The sequence below is a fragment of the Aquila chrysaetos genome, chromosome 4 (genome assembly GCF_900496995.4).
Source record: "Aquila chrysaetos chrysaetos chromosome 4, bAquChr1.4, whole genome shotgun sequence".
In the NCBI taxonomy this organism is placed as follows: domain Eukaryota; kingdom Metazoa; phylum Chordata; class Aves; order Accipitriformes; family Accipitridae; genus Aquila; species Aquila chrysaetos.
This window is the reverse complement of record NC_044007.1, coordinates 29,698,284-29,722,848: the sequence shown is the minus strand read 5'-3', so window position 1 is coordinate 29,722,848 and position 24,565 is coordinate 29,698,284. Positions and strand designations below refer to the sequence as shown.

General features: G+C 37.4%; 1 protein-coding gene and 1 long non-coding RNA gene across 4 annotated transcripts in view; one reads left to right on the top strand and one right to left on the bottom strand.

Annotated features, from left to right (window-relative positions):
- The window catches only part of LOC115340684, a 57,792-nt gene that overhangs the window by 28,694 nt on the left and 4,533 nt on the right, over window positions 1-24,565 (bottom strand). Inside the window, exons 2-3 of the long non-coding RNA XR_003923128.2 lie at window positions 22,042-22,146; window positions 3,493-3,569 (exon numbers count right to left, since the gene is read on the bottom strand). This is a non-coding gene — a long non-coding RNA (uncharacterized LOC115340684). The remainder of the gene's footprint in view (window positions 1-3,492; window positions 3,570-22,041; window positions 22,147-24,565) is intronic.
- On the top strand, window positions 1,034-22,875 carry ATP6V0D2 (ATPase H+ transporting V0 subunit d2). 3 transcript variants are annotated; one of them, XM_030012615.2, is made up of 8 exons: window positions 1,038-1,334; window positions 8,564-8,735; window positions 10,614-10,792; window positions 13,445-13,524; window positions 15,371-15,448; window positions 18,748-18,924; window positions 20,286-20,363; window positions 20,893-22,872. In XM_030012615.2, exons 1-8 carry the CDS (start codon window positions 1,205-1,207, stop codon window positions 21,052-21,054), a joined length of 1,056 nt encoding a protein of 351 aa, XP_029868475.1. In that variant the 5' UTR covers window positions 1,038-1,204; the 3' UTR covers window positions 21,055-22,872. The 3 variants fall into 3 exon arrangements, with proteins under 3 accessions (XP_029868477.1, XP_029868476.1, XP_029868475.1); XM_030012617.2 differs by lacking the exon at window positions 18,748-18,924 and having other exon boundaries at window positions 1,034-1,334; window positions 20,893-22,875; XM_030012616.2 differs by lacking the exon at window positions 15,371-15,448 and having other exon boundaries at window positions 1,037-1,334.

The window sequence follows — 24,565 nt, the reverse complement described above, 5'->3', positions numbered from 1 at the left end:
ATAAGGCTAAGTGTTGAGATGCGGATGGCAGACAGCTGTTGTAATTTCTGTTGCTGGTGTTAACCCTTCAACCATGCAGCAGTCTTCAGACACCTCATTGCAACGTTCCCAAGATCCAGTTAACTACATATCTAAATATCACCTAGTGTGCTATATGACTTTCCCTTCCAGCAAAGCTTGCAGACACGTGTTGCATATGTCAGTGAACTTAGGGAGAAAAAGGACTTTTTGTGTTGATTACAGAAGCATATCCACTTTGAACCATCAGCTTTGGGGCATCTCAATCTGAAAGGTGGCAGACTTAACAGTTCAGTATAAAAGTCACTGATAGATTTAGCAGTTTTGAGTTTAAATTGAATCAAAATCAGGAAGTCTAAAAAGGCTCTAAATTTGCATTATTGAAATCAAGATTCCTATTTTTATAATCTTTATTCTGTAGGAGGAAAAATATGAGTTATTTCCACATCTTAAAGAATATAACCAGAGTATTTTGACTGGAACTTGGACAAACTATAGTTTTGAGGTCAGTTCTGGATACTCGTTTTAAAAGCTAATGAAAGTCAAACCCTTCAAAAACATTTCACCTATGGGTATGATCTAATGTTCACTGTAATTATTAGAAGGATCTTGTAACTCATATATATATTTATTGATAGAGATGAGCAGCAGAAAATTTCCAGCAATCAAAAATGTTCAAAACCAAAAGGTATACAGAGACACTAAAACCCCACCTAAGTTCCTTGAATAGGCTATTTTCTACCACAGCCCACCATTTTAGTGCAGAAATATTTTTTCAATAGGCATTCACAGATAACTTCCTGTTTATAATACATTTAAGAAATGCAAAAATGCTATCAAGCATTGTAATATACTTTATCATTCTCCAATCAGTACAGAGGACTCTTGTAAGGAATGGTTAAATCTTATACTTCCTTTTTGGCTTCTCTTTCAACAATAATAGGTTCGTTTTCTGACTCTGACAGGAGGGAGTTGGATTTGCTGGCTGGCTGTTGTGTAAGCATCAACTATACTGGAACTACACTAGGAGCAAGAAACAGGAAGAAACCAGTTGGTAGAACACAATCATAGGCTGGCAGGAAATCAGCGACTATTTGTCACCCCTTCCAAAGAGGAGGAAAAGAGTTGGTGGCAGATACTCAGTACCATCAAATATCCAGCAGAGAGATTAAATCTCCTTTTCTCCATGCCAGGATACTCAGAGTTTTACTTCAATGTGGACCATGGCTACTTGGAGGGTCTGGTCCGAGGGTTCAAAGCTGGGATCTTGACAAGTGCGGACTATGTCAATTTAGCACAGTGTGAGACACTAGAAGGTAAGTCTGCTGGTTTATTTTATTTAGGAACAAATACTGTTGCTTAGACCTTTGAAGAAGGGAAGGTAAAAGACTGAAGTACTGAGAGCTTATCTTAAAAACCAGAGATAACCCTGAACATCCTTTGAAGAACTGTTCTCATATTTAAGTTAATAGCTTTCCATAGAAATTACCCTAGGATTGTACAGACTGTGATTTGCAAAGCAATCCAGATGATGGGATTTTCTAGTTTACTGATAAGGTTTGGAAATCTCATCCATAGAGTTCCTATGGAGATTGGTAACTTTCTCATAGATTTTAACCATGCTATAGAACTGTTCAAGTGTAGAAGTTTCATATCATTTCAGCTGGATAAAATAGTTCCCAAAATCTTATTAAAAGCTTACCATTTGGCTCTGAGTTTCTCTATAAAAGTTATAATTTTAGTACTTTATTACTTCATGAGTTTTATGGCAGTGGGGGACATTTTACTTACCAGGAAGAGAAAACTAGACTTCACAAAGATAAAACTGAACTATTCTCAAGCTTTAAAAAAAAAAAAAAAAAAAAAAGGCATTTTTCAAGGTGACTTTGCCACAGTAAAAAAGAGAACACACACTAGTTTCCAAAACAGCTTTCTGTGGCCAAGACTGGTCACAGCCTGATGAAGACAGACTTGTACAAAGAATCATATGACATACCTCTAGACACTTGGCAGGAAAAAAAATGCAACCGAAAAAATATCACCTTTCTAAAGGAACATAAAGTTTCTTTCCCTGACTCTAAAATAAAAGCTATAACTGTACACTGAAATAATTTCTATAACATGCAGTATATTAGATTAATTTGAAAAAGGAACAAGGAGAAATAATAAGCTTACTCTGTTTTAAGCATTGGTTGCTTTCTGTATGCAGTATAGATTTGAGGAAATAAGAAGTGCAGAACCTGATGATTCCCATATACAGTGGAGTTTTGAGGCTGTCTAAACTATTAATATAGTAACAACATAAACCTGGGAAGGTTGCTTGCCATTCATCTTGCAGTTTAAAACAACTACATTTAAATAGATACATATCGGTATTTACCTGTCAGCAGGATAAAGTTCCTCTCATAGTTAAAGAGACTGTCAATACAGCAAATGGGATCTAGAGACTATTCAACTAAGTACATGTACCTACTTCAGCTGATAAGCTGGAGAGCTCTATCAGCTCTCCATTTCATACAATGGCAGTTTAGACACACAGAACACATATATACACTTACTCTGAGAAGTGAAATCTATTCCTTATGTCAGCTGGACAAAATCAACAGTTTCTGTAGCCTATTTGTACTAGCATTTGTGATCTATGCAACTTAAAGACTCTACAGACACTCTTGATATTGTATTTAATTGTTTAAGTCAAAAGTCCTGCTCCATGAATATACAGAGTTCAGAAAAAGCTAATAGAGCTTCAAACATCTATAAAAGACACAAAGGACAGAATGATGGAATTATTAAACCTTGCTCTTACTCCATTTGTCTCTACAGAGAAGCTCAATAAATGGTGTCATCAAAGGCTCCATGAAGAAAAAAAACCCCATAAAATCCTGGTTACTTCTGAATAAGATGAAAATATACAGGTTTAAATATTTTTTAAAACATACAAGAAAAAAGGATTTCCCTCATCCTTCCCAGAAGAATACTTGTTCATGTTAAGTTAAGAATAGTTAAGAAAAGCTATCTAAATTTTAAGTCATGCTAAAAGAAAGTTTTTTACAACCAGGAAGTAGTTTTCAAACTTTTCTGATATTATTCAACATTAACACCTTGAATATTATTAAGGGCATGCAACAGATGGACAGAGCACAATAAAATCCTTTTCTAAGTAAGATTTATAGTAGAAAGAACAGTGACTTTTTTATTTTTGAACCTTCTTCTTTGTAATGTTCATTGAGTTTTAGAATGCAAATTATTTCAGCAACAGAAGCAGCAACTTTCATCAACCTGCCTACAAGCACGTCTCTACTACCCACCAGCACTTCCCTTTTTTCTCTATTCAGCTACATCTCTTTCTCCATTGTAACTTTTTCTGCTTCTTTTAGACAGCTAACAGATTCCCACCAGTTATCTACCAAATGTATTATTTATAATGAAAATATGAGAAGTATTGAATTTGCACATGAGGCTAAATACACTTACCTCTCTGCACATAGAGGATGCTGTAATATTGAACTTGCACCACAAGTGTACAGTGCATCAAAACCACAGACCCTTACCTGTAAAGTAAAAAAATGGAGCTTTATGCATAAATTGTATTTTGTTTCCAATTAAAAGATCCAGCATGTGGATCTGTACTGTAGTACTATTGTGCTTGTCCAATAGTGCCTTCTGTTCATGTCTTCAAACTAAAAAAAGGTAATAAATTTACCCTATTCTGCATTCTGTGGCATAGCACCACACCACAAAAACTGGCCTAAGTTACAAATATTATAAATATGCTAAAACAAACAAGCAGAAAAAAAATCAAAACCACCCCAAGTAACCCATAAATAGAATCAAAAAGATCTTTTAATTTTAAAGTGGTTTTGATATCTCTAGAGGGGAAACCATAATGTCAATACAGAAAAACCACAAGAAAACCTGTAGGTTAGTGCTTTACATCTGCTTGATAATCACAGAGTAAGTATTACAGTGAGAGGGAAAGAAAAAAAGGAGGATGCTAACTGACTTAATGATATCACTGTGTCCTCTCAGTTCAGGGCCACACAGAGAGAAGAGGCCTTCAGCTTAACTTAGACATCCTTTTGGGCTTGTTTGAATTATTATAATTTCCATGGAGCTACCTTGTGGGCTGCAACACTGGCTGAAACCTCTGCAACACGGCATGCTACTAGTTTGGCCCTATGTCGTCATCTGTTTCGGGGAATGGGATCCCCAGAGGAACCCTGCTGACAGTCTTTGAAGTAGAAAATTCAGCACTTTATTCTTTCCTTGCTTCCTTGTGTGATGGAAAGACTACTGCTCTTTAGAAGGGAGACTAGGTCACAGAAGGACAAGCAGCCCAGCTCTGCTCCCACGAACATCACTGAAATAAGTTCACTTAACTTGCCAGAGCCAGGACACACCAGCACACAGCGGCTGAAATAACAGTGTAACTGAAAACTGGGGGTAGTTGCCTAGCGAAGTGAGGAGTCAGACAAGACACCATGTGCTTGATGGGGAGAGACCAGGTTAACACTTTGTTCAAGTTCTTGCAATACTCTCTGATCAGCATCATTCCTGTCTTAACTGCATTTGTCTTAAACTAGTCTCCCTCTGTGCATAATTCCCTTTAGACTTACTGTTGTGTTTGGTTGCTGTTCAATTGTGAGTAAGATCACGTGATTTAAAATCACATTATTTAAAGTCATACGTTTCCTACATAATGCTTTTCCTGCATATAATTGAATGAGGAAATACATGATGCAGATGGATGGCAATAATGCTGACAGCTGAAATACAGGAATTTTCTTTCCTAGGGACCTTGTGGACATGCTGAAAAAGCTTGGGGTCTTGTGTAGGTCTCCAAGAGCCCCTGAGAAAAGGAGCAGCTACCATCACTAAAAAGTTCCGGTGAACAGGAATGTCTGAGGCCCCTGTAATGCTCAGCCATCTACTCTTGCCAGATCATCAGGTCATGTTACTAGTACAAGTTAACTGTGTTAGTCCCCAGGTCTTACTTACGCCAACAGCAAAGAGAATACTATAATTTAAGGCCAACAGAGCAGTCTCTGAGCTGCACTGAACTTTGTCATGGTGTGAACTCTGATTATGACATTCCTGACTGATATTATATGGTATTGGAGCTTGTGGATGACTACTTTCTCAATTGTTTTGACCAAGGCCATGAGACAGGGTTAAATATTATTCCTTACATACAGTATGCATGTTGGCATTTATTAAATCATTTAGAAGAAATACTTCTATAAAGCAGGCTGTGGACCTGACAGGATCATAAATCCAATATTCCTGGGCATAGTATTTGCTCCATAGCTTCTGAGAGGCAGGTGGGGCTATTTAATGTGTTATAGCTAATATTTTTCATACCTTACATTAGGGCATGGTTTCTGAAACCACTCAGTCAATCAGAAACCTGAGGAAGGTAACAGAGTCTTATTAAACTACTCTTAATCAGTGGTTTTCGTTTCTGTTCATCTCATGATGACGTTAAACACACTTCAGAATGCTCAGTACTTGGGGTGATATTTGGGTTTTGCAGTCTGCTTTAGGTATTAAACCCCTGAAAACCACTGTGTTTGAAATGCATTTACAGAGTGTGAGGTAGTGATATCAAGGTAGATATCAGTGGTTCACCTGAAAAGGAATTGAGGAAAGCTGGAATTCAGCTCTCTGCATGTAATGAGGTAGTATTATCTAATCCCACCATATGCCAAGTATTTTTACCTTCTTTGCAATAAAAAGAGAAAGTAAAAATGATCAGTTTTCACAGGAAATGTAGATGTGATATGGAAATATTAGTGATTTTTTTAAAAGTTGATCTTACATATTTAGACTAATTTCTGTGCATAATTCTGCATTTTTATTTATCTCTTAACCTTGCTTACCTTTCTCTCTTTCTTGAATGGAGTGGTTTTCTTTTTTCATATTTGGATTCTCTTTCTTCCTACATGGAAGCCTGTACTGAAACTATGACTATTTCCTAGTATCTGGCTCTGACCATTGAAAGACCAATTACCTCTGCCTTCTTTTGTCAACAGTTTTGTGATCACCTACATAATTTTAAGAAGCAATTAGTTTAGACTGGTAGCATAAGTTCAGTCTATTGCAGGAAGATCTGGAGAAATGCTAACAGTTCCAGAGTGCTAGCTGAGTAAGGCCATCCTATCCAATAGTGTGTTGATGTGATCTGATATGGACTTGATGGATGGACCATTCTGTGGACAAGGAATTGGCTGGATGGTCACATCCAGAAAGTAGTGGTCAATGTCCAGATGGAGATCAGTGACAAGTGGTGTCCCTCAGGAGTCTGTACTGGGACTAGTACTGTTTAATATCTTCATCAACGACATAGACAGTGGGATTGAGCACACCCTCAGCAAGTTTGCAGACACCACCAAGCTGAGTGGTGTGGTTGGCACACCTGAGGAACAGGATGCCATTCAGAGGGACCTGGACAAGCTCGAGAAGTGGGCCCATGTGAACCTCATAAGGTTCAGCAAGGCCAAGTGCAAGGTCCTGCATATGGGTTGGGGCAACCCCCAGTATCAGTACAGGCTGGGGGATGAAGGGATTGAGACCAGCCCTCTGGAGGACTTGGGGGTACTGGTGGATGAAAAGCAGGACATGAGCTGACAATGTGCGCTCACAGCCCAGAAAGCCAACTGTATCCTGGACTGCATCAAAAGAAGCATGGCCAGCCGGTCGAGGGAGGTGATTCTGCCCCTCTGCTCTGGTGAGACCGCACCTGGAGTACTGCATCCAGCTCTGGAGTCCTCAGTACAGGAAAGACATGGACCTGTTGGAGCGGGTCCAGAGGAGGGCCACAAAAATCATCAGAGGGATGGAACACCTCTCCTATGAGGAAAGGCTGAGAGAGTTGGGGTTGTTTAGGCTGGAGAAGAGAAGGCTCTGGGGAGACCTTATTGTGGCCTTTGAGTACTTAAAGGGGGCTCATAAGAAAGACGGGGACAGACTTTTTAGTAGGGCCTGCTGTGATAGGACAAGAGGTAATGGTTTTAAACTAAAAAAGGGTGGATTCAGACTAGATATAAGGAAGAAATTTTTTATGATGAAGGTGGTGGAACACTGGAACAGGTTGCCCAGAGAGGTTGGAAACATTCAAGGTCAGGTTGGATGGGACTCTGAGCAACCTGATCTAGTTGAAAATGTCCCTGCTCATTGCAGGGGGGTTAGACTAGATGACCTTTAAAGGTGCCTTCCAACCCAAACTATTCTGTTTCTGTAATTGCTAAAATGAGCTCGAATGGCAGCCAACATGCATAGAAAACTCTGAGGGTTATCTATCTCAGTAAGCTAGAGTGCTAGGCGTAGGAGTTTGAATTCGCAATGTGCTAGTTCTTTTGCTTTAAGTCTCAGTGTAGGCAACCTTAATGCATACTAAGAAAGGATACACATGGGGAAATAGGAAAGGATAGCTACTATACTGATAAATGCACACCTTGCTAATTGCATATTAACTTCCCTTACAGGTACACCCTTATTTCAGTCAGTGGGAGTCTTGCTGTCCTTTTCCCTAAGTATCACTTCAAATTTTATCTGGAAATCTAATCATTATGAATGTCCAAACCATATAACATTATCCCAATCTATAATTTACGGTAGTTTTAATATAGCATTTGAACATAGTTATGCAATATAGCAGGAGCTTTTCTAGAAGGAAATGTTAGATTGCTTTGAACACTAAGAACTGATTCAAATTCTTACTTTTGCCTCATGGTGGGAAATGGCTAGCAGAGGAAATTTGTGAAAGGAATTCTTTGATATTACTAAAGCTTCTTTCAACTTTGTTGTCTAATCAACTCATTTTCCTCAGTTACCAGGGTCGGGAGCTCAGACAGAATATGTCACGATAACCCAGGTTTCTGGAACAGCTTCTTAGGTTCTGGTAGTCACAGCCATAAATCAGACAAAGCAAAACCAGAAATGCTAAGAGAGTCTAGCTCTGCCCTTTCAAGTGCTCCACTGCAAAGCCATTTGGAGCCCAGAATCTGAGCCAGGCAAGATGTGTTCTCTCCTCTTCTTCAGGCAGCCTGATAACATAAGATTATAGTCTTACCTGAGATTTAAATGCTTCATATGAAAAATTAAGATCTTAACAAAGTTAAAGGATGATTCCTATTGATGCATAACAGACCATAGGAGTGCAGGAGACAAAACAACTGAGATATAATGGTGCAAATCAGTGAAATCAAAACCTGATTGGGAAGGGGCTAGGGACAGCAGTAACTAACACTGTGCCTGGTGTGGCTGGAAATGAAAGCTGCTGGTGAAACTTCTGACAAAGGCATAAATTATTTGCACTTTCCTGTGCCATGTAGCAAGTCTTACTCGTAGAAGGCAGTACAAATTTGCATTAATTATGCATTTACTCTATATTAAATCTATGTCAAAAACTTTTCAATAGAGTATGATCAGACACTTAATATGAAAATACAATATTAGAAATTAATATTTTAAATGTTTTTTTATTTGGTTTGTAGACAATATAATGACAGTTTCTTCTCATGATCTTCCCTGAATCAAATTCCAGATCTGAAGTTACATCTACAGACTACAGACTATGGCAACTTCTTGGCTAATGAAACTGGCCCTCTCACTATTTCCACCATCGATGATAAACTGAAAGCAAAACTACTCACGGAATTTCATTACTTTAGAAACCATGCCTTTGAACCCCTTGCCACTTTTCTGAATTTTATCACGTAAGTAATATTAGCACGTAGCTTACCACACAGACTCAAAAAAAAGCACAGTTACAAGTTAAAACAGTGTAAATGCATTGTACTGGAATTTCTATTGGGTTTCAAAAATAGAAAAATTACTTTGATACTGCAACATTTACATACTTTATTTGCTAATATAAGTTCTGAAAATATATATATATGAGGATCTGTTGTCTTTGCAACTACTTATTTTAAAGAACACAAGCAGATTTTTTTCTGTGTACAGTGGCAGGAGGAGTGGTAGAGATTGAGGAAAATAGTTACCATTTCCAAACATCATTTAAGTCAGAGAACTTGCAAAACTTAAGTTTGTGGGGGTGACTCATGCAAGATTAGCAATTTCATGATGTACAGGGCAGTGATTTAATTCCTAGGCATGTGGCAAGTTCTAGACTCTTTTTAAAGGGGGAAAAGACAACACATCACACACCTACCATACTTTTTACACCATTTGAACATTAAAACCAGAAGGACTTTATGTTGCGTATTGCAAGATACTTAGACCTAAGTAGCTTTTTTTTAAAAGTACAAGTGCTGTTTGATGCCAGGTGAAGAGAAAGTTCTGATCTCAATACAATCATAAACAGATCAAACTTGTAAACGAATGGCTTAAACAACTTTAAGAACAGGGATCTGCTTTATAACAGAATAACAACATGGATTAGTGAAATGTCAGCAGGATATTTTACCTAACTGTTTACTCCCCTTGATATTATCTTTTTAATATATTATAACAAGAACACTAGACTGTTCAGCTTACTTTCAAGGAGTATTTTTATCATAACAAAAAAATTAAGTATCTTTTTTTTGGGGGGGGGTCAAGTGTAGTTGACCAGTTTTAGGCTAATACATCAACAGGATCTTAAAGACTGCCCTAGAACAGCTGTGACCTGTAGGCATACAATGTTTACATTTTGCTTCAGGGAAATGAAAGTGAAAATATGAAAATTATGGCAGGGCTTTTCTCACACTGACATACCCGTGTACACGTGTATGCACAAACTTTGCACACTGTTGTTTTTTTAATAATGGAGATACTAGTTCAAGATATTTAACACAATTATTAAATCGTTGAACTACATTTCACCAGATCCTCAAGCCCCCTCACAGATTTTGTGTGAGATCATATTAATCCCTATATGTCTCTAGCTATGTTCTGAATCAACAGTGCAAGCTGAAGACTGGCATCCTTGTTATAAGCATCCCAAGGGAATAGCTTTCCCATTTCCACGTCACTGACAAAACTCTTATCAGCCTCTCTGACAGTAAAACTAGTAAGAAACTGATAGAAACCTTCAACTGAAAACTTTTAGCGATAAAGAAGAAATCTGTGAGAACCTGTTCTTAGTTTCCTCATGGAAAGATGTTTAAAGCTGAGTGAGATGAAAGCCCTAAGAATGGTCCATCTGCATGAACTCTGCAATTTTAGTGCTGACATTCCCACGCACTTCTTCTCGGTCCAGATGGTCTGCATGAAATAACAAAATCCCAAACTAAAGAAGCTGCTAGCTCAGGTGATTTACTTTTTGATAACACTCATTGTCACTTGTTATAGCAAATCTACATTTCACAGCTGTTATGCTTATTATATTAATATTTTAGTTTCCCCTTCTTTAAAAGTCTCTCTTATCCAAGTCAGTCATGGGGTTTAAAACTAGTACTGTGTTACCTACTTGCTACTTAAAAACTTCTGTTTGTTTTTTGATGAGACATTGATACAGAGTGAACGTACAAACCTGCAAGTACTGTGGTCATTTCTGACTTTAGTATTATTACTAATTTTCAAAAATCTTGGGTTTGTATTTTTTCAAATTAAAATTCATTATAGAGATAAATTTCTTTTTCTTTCAAATACAGATACAGCTATATGATTGACAACGTAATTCTTTTAATAACTGGCACATTACGTCAGCGGCCCATAGCTGAACTTGTTCCCAAGTGCCATCCACTGGGGAGCTTTGAGCAAATGGAAGCAGTCAGCATTGCCTCAAACCCCACTGAGCTGTTCAATGCAATTTTGGTTGACACGCCATTAGGTAGGAACACTAAATTATTTGTTATTTGCTTCTTGAAACTACTCATCCTGTAATCTTAAGCATATCTCAGATGGAGTAGCATGTCTTCCACTGGATATGCTGTGTTTTGGTAACACAAAACATGAAGTGTGGATCAAGTACTTCTGAAATGGTGTTCAGGACGTTTCCTAGCGACATTTATTAACACCTTCTACATCAACCTTGGGTAGCAGACATAAAGAAAACAGGCTACTCAAGAAGCGTAACAGGTATCTTTTATATCCAAAGTAGCCACTGATTTAGAGCATCTAGATTTTTATTTCAACACCTGCATCTATAATTAAAAAATCTAAGATGAAGTCTTGCCTATCCCTCACTAAGGATCAAGAAGCAGACAGTTACTAATAAATATTAGATGTTGTGGCAGCACCTAGATTCCCTCTTGGGATTTGGGCATGATTCAAACACAAAGAAAATCCCTATTTTGAAGAATTAAATCTAAAATCAAAACAGAGTGAGGGTTGGGAATGTTGCGTTCTGAAATTGAGATGAAACCCTGCTCAATGCGCTGCAGCAGCTGACACGAACAAGAACTAACAGGCTGTGGGGCAGCGCTGGAAAGGCTACTGAGAATAAGATGGAACTGGATGTACTTGAACATATATGAAACCACTGTGTGTCCTCATCTTGAGTACTGCGATTGGTTTTGGGTTCTGCTTCTCAAGAAGGCATGGTGGGTTGGCTCCAGACAGAAACCAAACTCCCACCCAGCCGCTCGCTTGCCCCCTGCCCCCAGCACAATGTGGCAAGAAAACAGGGGAAAAAAGGAGCTCATGGGTTGAGATCACCTACGAAGTACTGTTGCAGGCAAAACAGACTCAACTTGGGGAAAATGAACTTGATTTATTGTTGATCAATACATATATAATTAATTATTGATCCAGGCATTAGGAAACAGAAAAGAAAGAAACATTTACATGCTTAGGGAAAGCACCTTTTCTCCCCCCTTTGCCACTCCTTCTCTCCAGGCTCCTCTCCTTTGCCCCCTTGTTATCACCACAGGTTACACTCACTCTCTTCGGAGAGGCAATGAGCGGCACAAGGAGCTGGGGGGAGTCTACACTCAGTACGTGGCAGTTTCTCTCTGCTGCTCCTTCCTCCTCACACTTATCCTCTGCTCCAGCACAGGTCCTCCCCAGGGAGCACCTGCTCCGGGATCCATGGAGCAACTCCTCCTCCTCCTCTGACCTTGGTGTTCCCTCTGCTGTTCCCTCCTCCTCCCTACATCCTGTGGGTTTTGCCCTTTCTTAAACACATTTTCCCAGAGGAGCCACCAGCTTGGCTGATGGGCTTAGCCATGCCCAGCGGTGGGTCACCCGGCTGGAACCGGCTGTGTCCGGCACAGGGCAGCCCTGGCCTCCCCTCACAGAGGCCGCCCTGCAGCCCTCCCTGCCAGCACCTGGGCATCGACATTGAAATCAGAGAAAGTACAGAGCAGGACAGCTAAAACGAACAAGGGGGTAGCCCTGCCGCGTGCAGATAGACCAAAAAGGCTGGACTCCAGTATGGAGAGGACAAGGCTGAAGAGAGATATGGACAGCGTTTGCAAAGTCCTGAGGGCAGTGGTTTGTCCATGGTGAGCTATGAACTGTTGCTTACCAAATCCTTTAGAAGACCAAATCCCAGCAGAAAACTAGTTTTAAAACACGTAAAATGAAACACTCTTTTTACACAGCTGGTAGTAAATTTCTGGAAATCTTTTTGCTAAACAAGTTTGTAAAAGCAGAGAATAGTATCAGATTTTTAAAAAGATGGGACAAATTCACGGTCAATGTTGCTACGAACAGATACTAAAGGGAACTGTTAGGGCTATGTCCTCTAATATTTTTAATCCAAAAACTGAATGCTGGAAGAGTAGGAAGGGAAAAGACCATAAAACATGGCCAGGCTCACACACCCTCTCTAAATAGCATCTCCTATTGCCACTGTCTGAGACAACACCCTCGGTCAGCCAGCACTGGTCTGCCCCACTGGCATAGCTTAGGAATAGTGAGGGATTGGCATACTTCTGTCAGTTATGAATACAGTATTTTTAAGCAGTCCAGCTGCACAAATGAACTTCATCTTCTGCATCCCTGTTCAAAAGCATGCTCTTTAGCCCATTCTGCAGAGGACCTGGAAGCACATGTCAAGGTCAAAGCTTGTGCCCCTTACTAGCTGCAACCTGTTGTCTTTCCCCCACTACAGACATACCCAAAGAGGAAGAGGGAAAATAGGAAAGAGGATTCTCCGTAACAATTGTGGAATACCTGCATGATTTAAGACAAAAATTATCTTTCATGTTCCTCACTAGAAAATCTCCCTAATGCCCAAATCATATACTTCAGAGAAGATTAGGGCTTTCATTAGCATTTCCCATCTGATTGTCTCTGGAGATGTGGACTCTGGCTGCAACACTGATTGATTCCCCTCACAGCAGATTCTCATTAAAAAGGAGGGATAGGAGGATAAGAGGAAAATCAAGAGGATTTCTCTTCCTCTCTGTTATATCACTCTTTCTTGTACAACAGAAACCTCAGACCCTTGCTCACACACTGGTGAATGGCAATAGACAAGAGATGCATATTACCAGCATGTCGATTTATACTGCAATATAATAAACTCTGCTTTCAGCTGCTTTCTTTCAAGACTGCTTGTCTGAAAATGACCTGGATGAAATGAACATTGAAATAATGCGCAACAAACTGTACAAGGCAAGTTCTCGTAACATAATGGTAATACTTGGGTTTTTTCAAAGTGTCTCAGAAAAGAAGGTCAGTATCATTATCCTTGTTTTATGGATGGGGAAACAGAAGCATGGTGAGATACAGCAAGCTGTCTAAGGTCACTTGGTTGATGACAAGTCCAGGAATCAAATCCAGCTCCTTTCATTTCTACTCTACTGTTTGGAGAGTTTTCAAATTTTAGGTCTGCATCCAAATTCTAATTTAATATCTCATTAATGAAAATGCTTTAGATGTCAGGCTAATATCCAGATCCATTTGTTTATGAATAACTCAGTTATCCACCAAATGCCACAGAACTGTTAGCTCCTAAGTAAGCCTAGACAGGCTTTTGGCCAATATTTATTTTTATTTATAAAAGTAGATGTGATTTGAAAAGGTCTAACTGTTTTGAGTCTAGCTAACTCTTTTTTCACGTAAGGGTTTTGTATAATTTTCTTCCTTTTTAAATTATCTTCAGCATTGCTACAGCACACTGCTGTAAGGATAGGCATCTAACATGTGCCTTGCATTTTCAAAGTACTTTACAAATATTAGCACACAGGTCAATACTCTTAGAATGGTCTCTTTAAAGGCTATACGTATTTCATTCTGTTAGTGGTTCCTCCTGGCACATTGTCTCCAAATGCTTTGTTATCTTTCTTTCACAGTGGATGCCCCAGACTGCAGGAAGTATTCTTAAAGTGATCTGATTGCACTAGGGAGAAAGAAAAAAATTCTTCTGTTTGTCTTACAAATGGTATTTATAAATTCCCAAGCCAATATTAGATTCTTAAATATTCTGCTCCTTCCTCTCATTCAAAATGACATCAGTTATGCCCAAGTATTTTAATTCTTCCGCAGTACTACTAAATTAGACACTCTTTTGCCATTTGATAAAATACAGATTTGATTCTTATATCCTGTGTGGATGACCATACAATTACACTTATTAAATCTATTTTTTTTTTTTCTTCTCACTCTTCTAAGTATCGGGGGATTATTCTGCAAACACTTCTAAATTATTAATATATGCTTTCTCCTCTGCTTCAGCTGTCAATGAGATCAATTATGTTTCAGATCTACTATCAGATAGCACTATACAGAACCTAATGCATAATCCCATGCAGACAATCCCCCTTGAGATGTCTCTACTTAAAAATTGCAGAGCTAGTGACAGCTTCTTTTAACAAGACTGTGTGAAGTTGTAGCAAGTGCATTTTTATAACATAAATGTTACCTAAAACAGTGTTTTGGGGGATAGAGAGGCAGGGGGAACAGCATCTCTGAGATATTTAGGGTCCTTCCTGCACAGGTATTTTGAAATGGTTGTGAAGGCCAGAATCTTTAATAGACCAGAAGGCTCCGCAGACCAGTATTACAGAAGCTTTGTCCGCTGTTCTGTCCTAATCCAGGGTTTAGGGTAGAGCAATAGGGATTAGCTTGTGTATCCTCATAGTGCTGGCCCAACAGCCGTGGCATATTCCCAAATCCCCTCCTCCACACTATAAATGTAGAGTTTCCTTCAGCCATCTGCTTATTATGCAGTGGAAGCTCAATGAAGCTCAAGAAGTTCCTTCTTTAGAGAGCAAAGAAAACATTTGTCCTATAACAATTTTTGAAAACATTTGAACCCATATTGTAATAACAAGACATTTGCATTTTAGTATTTCAACTCTCAATCCAACAAAGTAATTAAGTACATATTTGAATTTAAATTCATAGGTAGAATTATCAAAGTTAATGGAAGTATTTAAAAATTAGGTTCATGACTATGTGCTGTGCTAGTCCAGGTCTTAAGTAGCATTTAAAATATTTCTCTTCTTCTTTCATGTAGTCTTATCTTGAGGCGTTTTATAAGTTTTGTGAAAAACAAGGTGGTACTACGGCAGAAATAATGAGACCTATTCTTGAGGTAAGAAAAATTCAGTCTTTGTCCATGAAAGTACTCCTCAGTGTTTTCATAATTAGGTTACTTTGTTTTTCCTGTTCCTTCTCTCTCCATTTGCAAACATATCTGTCAAATGTTTGCTTCTCCTCTGAATAATAACTGTTTTTCTAAGATGTAATGAAGACTTTATTCTAGGATGACTTTTACCTCTTGACTAGAGAAGCAGCTAATCTATTACCAGGGAGAAGTTATTCTCAGGTAATATTTTTCTGTAACAGAGAGCGGAACAGAATAAATGGTTCACTAATCTCAAATTGTTGCCCCTTAACATTTTTCTGTATTATGTAGACAAATTTAAAAAGTGGATTATTCTTATACCTCCTAGCTCAAAAATAAATTTGGGATAGCTAAGGTCTGGCATTACTGTATATTTAGTAATCAATAATCTTTAAGCTTCATGGCACTATTATGTTTGTTCACTCTCCTATTAAAATTGATGGTTGAAGTTAGAGTTGAGTGACCTTTGGAACTAGTGTCATACAGAAAAGTCCAACATTGCGTGTTTTATTTTTGTCTCAACTCAGAAAACTTTAATATTTATTTTTTCCATGACATACCAAATTCCTAACGTCCCCCTCCCCAAAGCATATCTGCAGCATAGTGAATATTTTTGTATCTGTTACTGTAATAAAAGATGCAGAAACTCCTAAAATTGAGTTCTCAGCATTCAGCTCCGTTTTTTTTTTTTTAAGTGGTTTATCACAATTCTGTGTTGAGTTTGAGAGTCAGATCACCCATTTGCTTCCAGGAGTCTTTTTTTCTGGATAAGCAAAACTTACATCCTGGAAATGGAACAAAATTCTGATGACATTCCACTGAAGTTTGTATTATAGGAGAGAGATAATAACCCTGCGAGCTCCCCCCTGAAAAAAGAATGAGCCTAAATTACATCTTACGAAACAATGTCCTAAAAGGGATTGCAATTTCATATTTTATTTAACCAGCTCATAAAGTTTCAGTTTATGTTCTAAAGAAAACATTCTTAATCAAGTTAAATTGACCAGAAATTAAGTATTTTGACTACTCTTTTCTGAAAAATAAAAATCAAGAGATTGGCTGGCAGAGGTAAAGACATTTCCCACAGTTGATTCGTATTTTTCAGAAAGTTCATTTTTAGCTAGACATTCATGCTGAGAGCAGATTACTTACCAACATCAGTTTAAGCATGTTGTAAAACTCTCTTTATACCAGTGGTAACAGTTTGGTCTATGATAAGCTTCTTTAAAATCCCTATCTAATGTCAACCAGCTAGGAGGATAAACTTTTCTGTAGAAGATTTTGTTTTCTGTAACAGTTTAATAATCTGAAGACATACATAGAGCAGATTGATAATAGCTGAATTCACAAAAAGCCAAAGTTTAACTAGTCAAAGGAATACTTGCTATTTATTCTGTAATCTTATATGTAAGACTACCAACCTGACCCTACCAGAATGAGGCTGAGGTATTTAGCTCCCCAACTCCTTGACCACCAGTAACAGTGCCAACCTTCCACATAAGTACTGACGATCTCTCTTCCACCATGGACAACAAATGTTGCATGTTTAACCCTGAATCTGTCAAGAAACTGCAGGACTGCACTGCAGCTAGTGCTGTGCCTGTTATTAGGGCCCCATGCTAATTCTCAAGTAGGAGACATGCTACTTCAATTTCCCATATGGAAATTAAAGCACTTAAGAAATGGTCATCCTATGACTCCACCTCTACCTGCAGCAATCAAATGGCCTAAGTCACCAAGTAACTGCCTCATGGCCTTACCCACTATGGAGAATGTCATGTGCCAATAATTTGATGAATTGAAAGGTCTGTATGGATGGGATTGTTCCTGCACATTTTCTCAAACTGGGAGCCACCAGAAGTACACCCCAAACCTGCTAGCATTAGTTGCAATTGCATCTGAGCATGCTTTTTTTCCAACAAAATATTACAAATCTAACAGCTAGATTCTATATGGCTTTAAGAAATTAAAAAAACAAAGCACTTGCCTTTCCAAAACAGTTTCACTTGGGCTGATATGCCTGTTCATCTTAATAAGGCAAGTGAAATTTGGCCCTGTTACTCATTAGCTAGAAATCTTTTCAAGCACACTTATTTTCTTCTCATTATTTCTCTATTGTTTACTCATTTTCCTTACTCTGAAGTCAGTGCCAAAGGGCAGCTGGGTCCCTGTTACAGTGTGTTCCAGTACACAGGAGTAGGATCTATGAGTATATGCTTAACTGCTAAAGTTGCAGAACTGTGTTGCAACTGCAGTCTTATTCAACAGAAAAGAGTACTTTTCTGCCTAAAAGTTCAAAAATTCATTCACAGCATAAGAAATTTCACAAGCTGCCTAAAGCATGTGTATACTGTGTATGCTTCACTTGAAAGATTTTCCTGCATAATCCCTGCAATTAGCAAGGGCTCTGCTGTTCTTACAACATGAAAGTAAGTAATAAAGGAAAGAAATAAAAACATAGTCAATTCAGATCTCAAGACAGAAAAACACATTTAAATCAGACAGAATTGAGTAAGATTATTTTTATGTACCATTACATTTTTAATTCATACTGTAAGAATTGCAAGTTAAATTTTGCCTTGTACAAAAGAACAACCTGAGATCTAGACATTAGAATGACTTTCAGTCTACTGCTGCAGGGGAAAATACAGATACTACTGGCATCTAAAACTGGCAGAAGAAATACAGCCTTTGATTCCATGCGTTAAAAATTAACTGTTACTTGAAACTTGAAAACTTTATCTTGGCAAGTAAACAGCCCCCTCCACCTTATTAAATTATCATTTTAAATATGTGCATTCAGAAACTGTTTTGTTTTTTCCAGAATTTACATTCAATCTTTACTCTCAACAGCACTCTGAGTTACCCCAGAACAGTATTAATGATTCTTGGTCCTTTCCTGTATTATTATTATTATTTATAAGAGTATTATTTCATAACTTCAGAAGGGTGTGCGAGATTTTTGTTGTCAACCTCCACGTAACTAAGTAGGGAAATGAGGAAGTAGCAGAGGTGATATTTTCAGTACAAAAATCACAGAATAACAGCTGTGCTTGCAAAACACTGTTTGATTTTCTAGTTAAAATTTAACAAGTATTTGCAAATAAGGATTTACAATTTTTAAAATAAGGTATGTTTCTAATGCTCTGAAGTCCACTTTTTTTAAGTTTCCATAGTTTAGCTTACTGAAAAAAACCCATATCCCCAGCTTAATTTAGAATGAGATCTCTAATAACACCTCTTTATTCTTTGTTTTGCATATTAAGTTTGAGGCAGACAGACGTGCCTTTATCATCACCATTAATTCATTTGGCACTGAGCTGAGTAAAGATGACCGAGAGAAGCTGTATCCAACCTGTGGAAAACTGTATCCAGAAGGCTTACACCTGTTGGCCAATGCAGATGACTACGAGCAAGTGAAGTGTGTTGCAGATTACTATGCCGTATGTAATCTAATTTCTTAAAAGAAAAAGCCAAGATACAAATACTTAACATCTTTTGATGTCAGCAAAATTTTAGAGTGTTCACATAAGTTAAAAGCATTTTTGAGAGAGAAACAAATCAGCAAAGATACAAGAGAACCCATGAAGATGTATATGGAATCAAAGGCCTTTGATATGAAGACATATTATTACCTTAGTGCGATATAAAGTTCCTCTTATAGTGATGTTTAAATAAGGCCAAATCACGTTCTAGTAAACAAACCCCTTCCTACTCCATTAACCCTCCCGAAATTGAGTTTCACTTCACAGCTGCTGCCTCCAAGATTTTGGAGCAAAAGCATAAGTCATTTTAAAATGAGCTGACCAAACAATTCATGTCACAGATGAGTGCAGACCTGATTTATTGCTACTGTACCGTAAAAATGCCCTTCTGAAAAGTTTTCTCTAAATCACTGATTGAACTGAAGAAGTAGATGAAGTTGTTAATATTGATGCGACTAGTGCTGTTATTAAAGATGAATCAATCTGCAACACTTGCTCTATGAATTAACTGTGGTAGTCTGACTAGCTATAGTATTTAAGCTACCTCCAAGTAGGTACACAAAACAAAATTATGGCTGATCTACTGCTTTTTTCCACAGAAGAAACAAAGCTGGAGATGCACATCTGTTCCTGTGCATAAGCAGAATGTTAGAAACATGTACCACCATGCCAATGTGGTACAGAGAAAGTCTATTCAAGTGATGGTGGGATATTTAGATGAATTTGGGAACCATTGTACTAGACCTATACTGCACTGCTACTTTATCGGAAAAACAAAACAAATACACAGAGAACCAAATTACACAGAAATGTAACACGTAAGAAATGAAGTAAAATATATCTGCGCAGAATATTCCAGGATGATATATCAGACTAATGGATTTAGACACAATATTAACACAGATAAAGCAAATCCAGCTGACTAGTGGAAAGAAAATGAGCAGCCATGTGAGGATCAGAGTTCAGGGTTTTGGCTCCATTTACAGTGCTGGCTCTGATGGATACTGTTTGTACAAGAAGTTCAGTGCTCTCTGTCCAAAGGAGTGAAAGGTCATGTGTCATTCTACAATAAGTCTCTTAGTGCCTTCAATAAATTACTTTAAGTTGTAGGAAATGATGGTAAGAAATACAACAACAAATGTGATTTTTCTTTCTTTTGCTGACTATATGCTTTTGATTTATATAGAACTGTAATCTATACATGAGTTCTTCTATACAGAAAGATTACTTAACGTAGATTAATTAATAATGTAAGGTATCTGTGCTGCACAGAATGCAAAAGTACCTCATTTCCATTGGGTGGTTGTCTATGCTTTTAGGAATACAAGGCTGTGTTTGAAGGTGTAGGGAGTGGCACTGGAGAAAAGACACTGGAAGATGCATTTTTTGAACATGAGGTAAGAGCTTTTAACCTTAAAATATCAAAATGAAAGTTACCCACCTGGAATAACATTTAAAACAAGAATGAGATACTAGGCTTTTGATTCTACTAAATGGCATTATTCAGCTTTGTATTCAAGAACACAGTATTTCTATGGCTGTCAACATTTGGCTGAATCAAAATAGAAGGATTTACCTTTTTAAATAAAAGAAATCCCAGGACATTCTTCTGAAGACTAGTTATAGAACTGTCAACCCTGATAGCCTATCCAAAAGCCATCTCATATAAACCACTTAATCAAATTTCTTTTGAATAGTCTACTGAAGGTGTTTCACCACTGTCCTTTACTTACCTGTAATGTTGCTGTAGTCTATTATCAAAATTAATGCACAGATGACATTTCAATTATATTTATAGTCAAGAGACTCCTAAATAGTCATGGTTGCAAAGTTACATAGAAATCTTGATCATAAAAGCTACCATATAAAAGTCACATTTGCCTTCTTTAATATTTTATCATAACACTTGTTTCATCTTTTCCACAGGTAAAGCTGAATGTGCTTGCATTCAACAACCAGTTTCATTTTGGAGTATTTTATGCCTATGTAAAGTTAAAGGAACAAGAATGCAGGAATATTGTATGGATTGCTGAATGCATTTCTCAGAGACACAGAACCAAAATTAACAACTACATTCCAATTTTCTAAATCTGAGAATTTATAACCCTACAATGCCTGAAAAGATGCATTATTTCATATAAAAGAAAAATCTTATTTCAAAAGTTAACTCATCATAACTTAACTTTTAAACTGTATTAATGATGCTCATTATATACAGCGGTGTAAGAAAAAGTAATGCAATTAGAGATATGAGTACTTTATAAGGAAATATTAAGGGGCTTATTCATAGTTTTTGCTGGTAGATTTGTTCCCCACTGTGCCCATTTTAATTTAATAGATCAGTACAAACTCCCTGCAAGGTCTTACATACATATTCTTTCTCTTTTGTGGAAGCAAGCTTTATATCAATGATGTTTGATTAATTAATTGATTAATGGCTTAATTTTGAATTAATGGTTTTCTCAAAGGGCCAACTAAACCACTACTTCTATCTCACACTTATGGTCTTCTTCATGGCATACAAGATTGTATGATAGACTTAATACATAAATATGAGAGAAACTTTAGGGTTACCCTGAGATTCCCCTTAAGGAATCTCAAGAAAGAGCTTCCTGAACCTTTCTAACTGTGATACCTCTGTGCAGCTAAATGTAAACAACTAACTTCATTTTCATGAAAATATTTTCACTTATTCCTTTATGGTCACATGAAGAGCACTGTAAGTGTCAAACAATGAGTGTCTGATCTACTCCACAGCAATACAAATATCTCCTCCCAGCACACCAGAGACACTATCTTCATGTATGCACTAGGGAAGATTATGAAACATGAATGAAAATACCAGCCAAGTCTGTATCAGTTTTACATCAGACACAAACAACACCAGCTCCGAGCTATTTGAGGACCTGGCTAAGATTGGTAACTAAAAATAGAGTGAAAAGTTGAAGCCAGATTGTAGCAGGACAAGATTAATTCTGCTGAAGAAAAAAGGAAGGATTCTGAAAGCCATATCAACATTCTGCCTTCCTACTCCATTCAAAAAATTTGTCCTTTTATCTTTGAAACAGGCCATACCTTGATTTTCTGCATGAATCCTTAGTTTCAGGCTGCACAACAGCAAATCTCAGTCTTCAGCTGACTATGCTTCCAGTAATACGATACAGAAATAAAATCCATTTCCTGCCGAGTAGACAGAAAAATAAAATATATCTGATGTCAACACCTCAGAATTATGGAAAACATTCAGGCATCATGGTTTTAAGAACTGAGATATAATCTCTCTCTCTCTCTCTAATATATACATGTGCATATGCATTCATACATGAGAAATAGAAAACTTTACCATTTTTATAGCTAAAACCATACTTCTTAAATGTAAACGTAACCAAAGGGTTATATCCCAGAACATCCCATACTGATTTAACAGAGAATTCAGAAGATTTTTAATATTTTGCTTTATTGTGAATCACAGAGAACCTTACATTACTACTTTTCAAAATACCTTCAAAGAGTTTCCCTTAGAAATAATTTTGTAGGAATTTAGAAAAATTGACTAAAAAGAAGTAAGTGTATAAAAATATAATACAAATCTTATTTCTATATTGAGGCTTCTTTGTTTAGTAGATCTAGTAATTCAGAAGCAAGAATAAAAAAAGAAAAAAGAAAATGAACTGTAAGATTTGTGGATTGCAATTTCATTTTGGCCTGTGTAGTTGCTTCCTTGCACTGCTTTTGTTATTTTGCATTTCTTGGTTTGTATTTCCCAGTCTAATCTGTGACCGATGCTTTCCAGTTCACACCTATATCGCAAGTTGTACCACAAACTATTTCACAAACTGCAATGAAGAAAGTAATAGGGCCACATTCTCTCAAATTTGCATTTTTCTGTACTGTTTAGTAATTGCATTAAAAACATTTGTTGTGAGCAGAAGAATAACAAAGTCAACTGGTCTGGGACACACACTGGATTCATACAATTCAGCAGTGCATGAATACTTTTTCTGTACTGATAAATCAAACCTCCCTACTTGAACAAAACAAATCAGCTGGCTTTCTGCCAAGAATTTTTTGAAGTGATTTGAAGGGGAAAGAATCTGCTCTCCACCCTAAATCACTCTGTGCCAGGGAAGATACGCAGCTGCTATAGCTACAGTCTGTGGATAATGTTGGCTCAGAAGGAAATGAGCAGGAATTGCTTACATGATTGTGTTGTCAGCAGAACTGGTCTTTAGACTATGGAAAGGACAGCATCAGTGATGATTGATGCTTTTTTCAAAACAAATATCTAGATATTTGCTAAGTAAGGACAGGATGTACTAGGCGTCGACTATATTCAATTTAAGAATAAGCAAGAGAAGCAACAGACTAAGAAAGGAATTAGGACTTTAAAGTTATAGGTCCCCAAACACCTACTTTTTTCTATAAATAATATAATTTACATTACTCTCTTGTTAGTAAATTCATCTTCATGCTGGTGTATATATATATATATGCACAAATACATAAAAAAAAAAAGGTCACATATCATCTCTAACAAGTTCTTACAGTAGAAGTCCAGATCACAGAATTACTATTACGAGCATCATTAACTTCTTAATGATAATTTCAATGATAATGTAGGATAGGGGAACATGAGGGAATGAGCTACCTTTTTCTTGTTTTTTCTTACACTTCTCAAACAACAGAACTTGTGTTCACACTCTTAAATTGCTAAGCCTATTCAGACAAATTTGTTCAGCATAATTATGCTGACTATGCCCCTTTGCCTGTGTCTTCAATGAGAGATGAAGAGCAGGACCAGGAACGAGCTCCTGGTGAGCTCCAAGAGCTGTGAATCTTTCTTTCCCATCATTTTCTGTAGCTCAGGCTTGACACGCTTGCCATCTGCTCACAAACAGCTGAGCAGCACTAAACAGTGAATGGACCAGGCTGCAGTGTATGGAGCACTTCTCATGCACAATCCCTCCTTCCTGCACAAATGACAATTTGTGTCTATGTTAGAAATTGAAGATCTATAGGATGAATCATATTAGAGTGTGGTCCTAAGACGAGCTCTGGACTCACAGTCAGTTGACAACAGTAGACTCTCTTATTCTGGTTCTATCAATTCCAGCATGACTTTCAGGTTAACAGGAAAACAATCCAATACTTGGCTTACTCTGCACATTTATGGATATTACAGCTAATATTGTGTAACTTAATTGTCATTTATATATGACAATATGATACTTTCTGTTTTTACTAAGTATGCCTAAGTTACAGAGTATATTTAACTCTTCAACAACTATTTAAGACCAAAACAGCAGATCCAAAGTATGTGAATGGAGTGATAGCTGGCCATCATTTGGACTTGCTTCAGAATTACAAAGCTGTTAGCATGAAGATTACTATAATGGTTTAAACAAGAGGTAAGACAAAGTCCAATGATGTGATGGACAGCTGGATTGATTGCTTTACCAAAAAGTGTGGAAAAATGGTGTGGAAAAATAAATCACAGAAAAAAGAAGTGATAAATGGCAATAATATCTACCAGGTGGTTAAAATAGTTTACATGACACAAAAACTCATCACAAACACACAGCAAATCACTTAATGTATT

Bases quoted from the DNA above. Each gene is read 5' to 3' on its own strand.
- ATP6V0D2 (XM_030012615.2), top strand. From the start codon at position 1,205: ATGCCAGGATACTCAGAGTTTTACTTCAATGTGGACCATGGCTACTTG. The intron at 1,335-8,563 runs GTAAGTCTGCTG...ATCAAATTCCAG, and splicing joins ACAGTGTGAGACACTAGAAG to ATCTGAAGTTACATCTACAG. The intron at 15,449-18,747 runs GTAAGAAAAATT...TTGCATATTAAG, and splicing joins TAATGAGACCTATTCTTGAG to TTTGAGGCAGACAGACGTGC.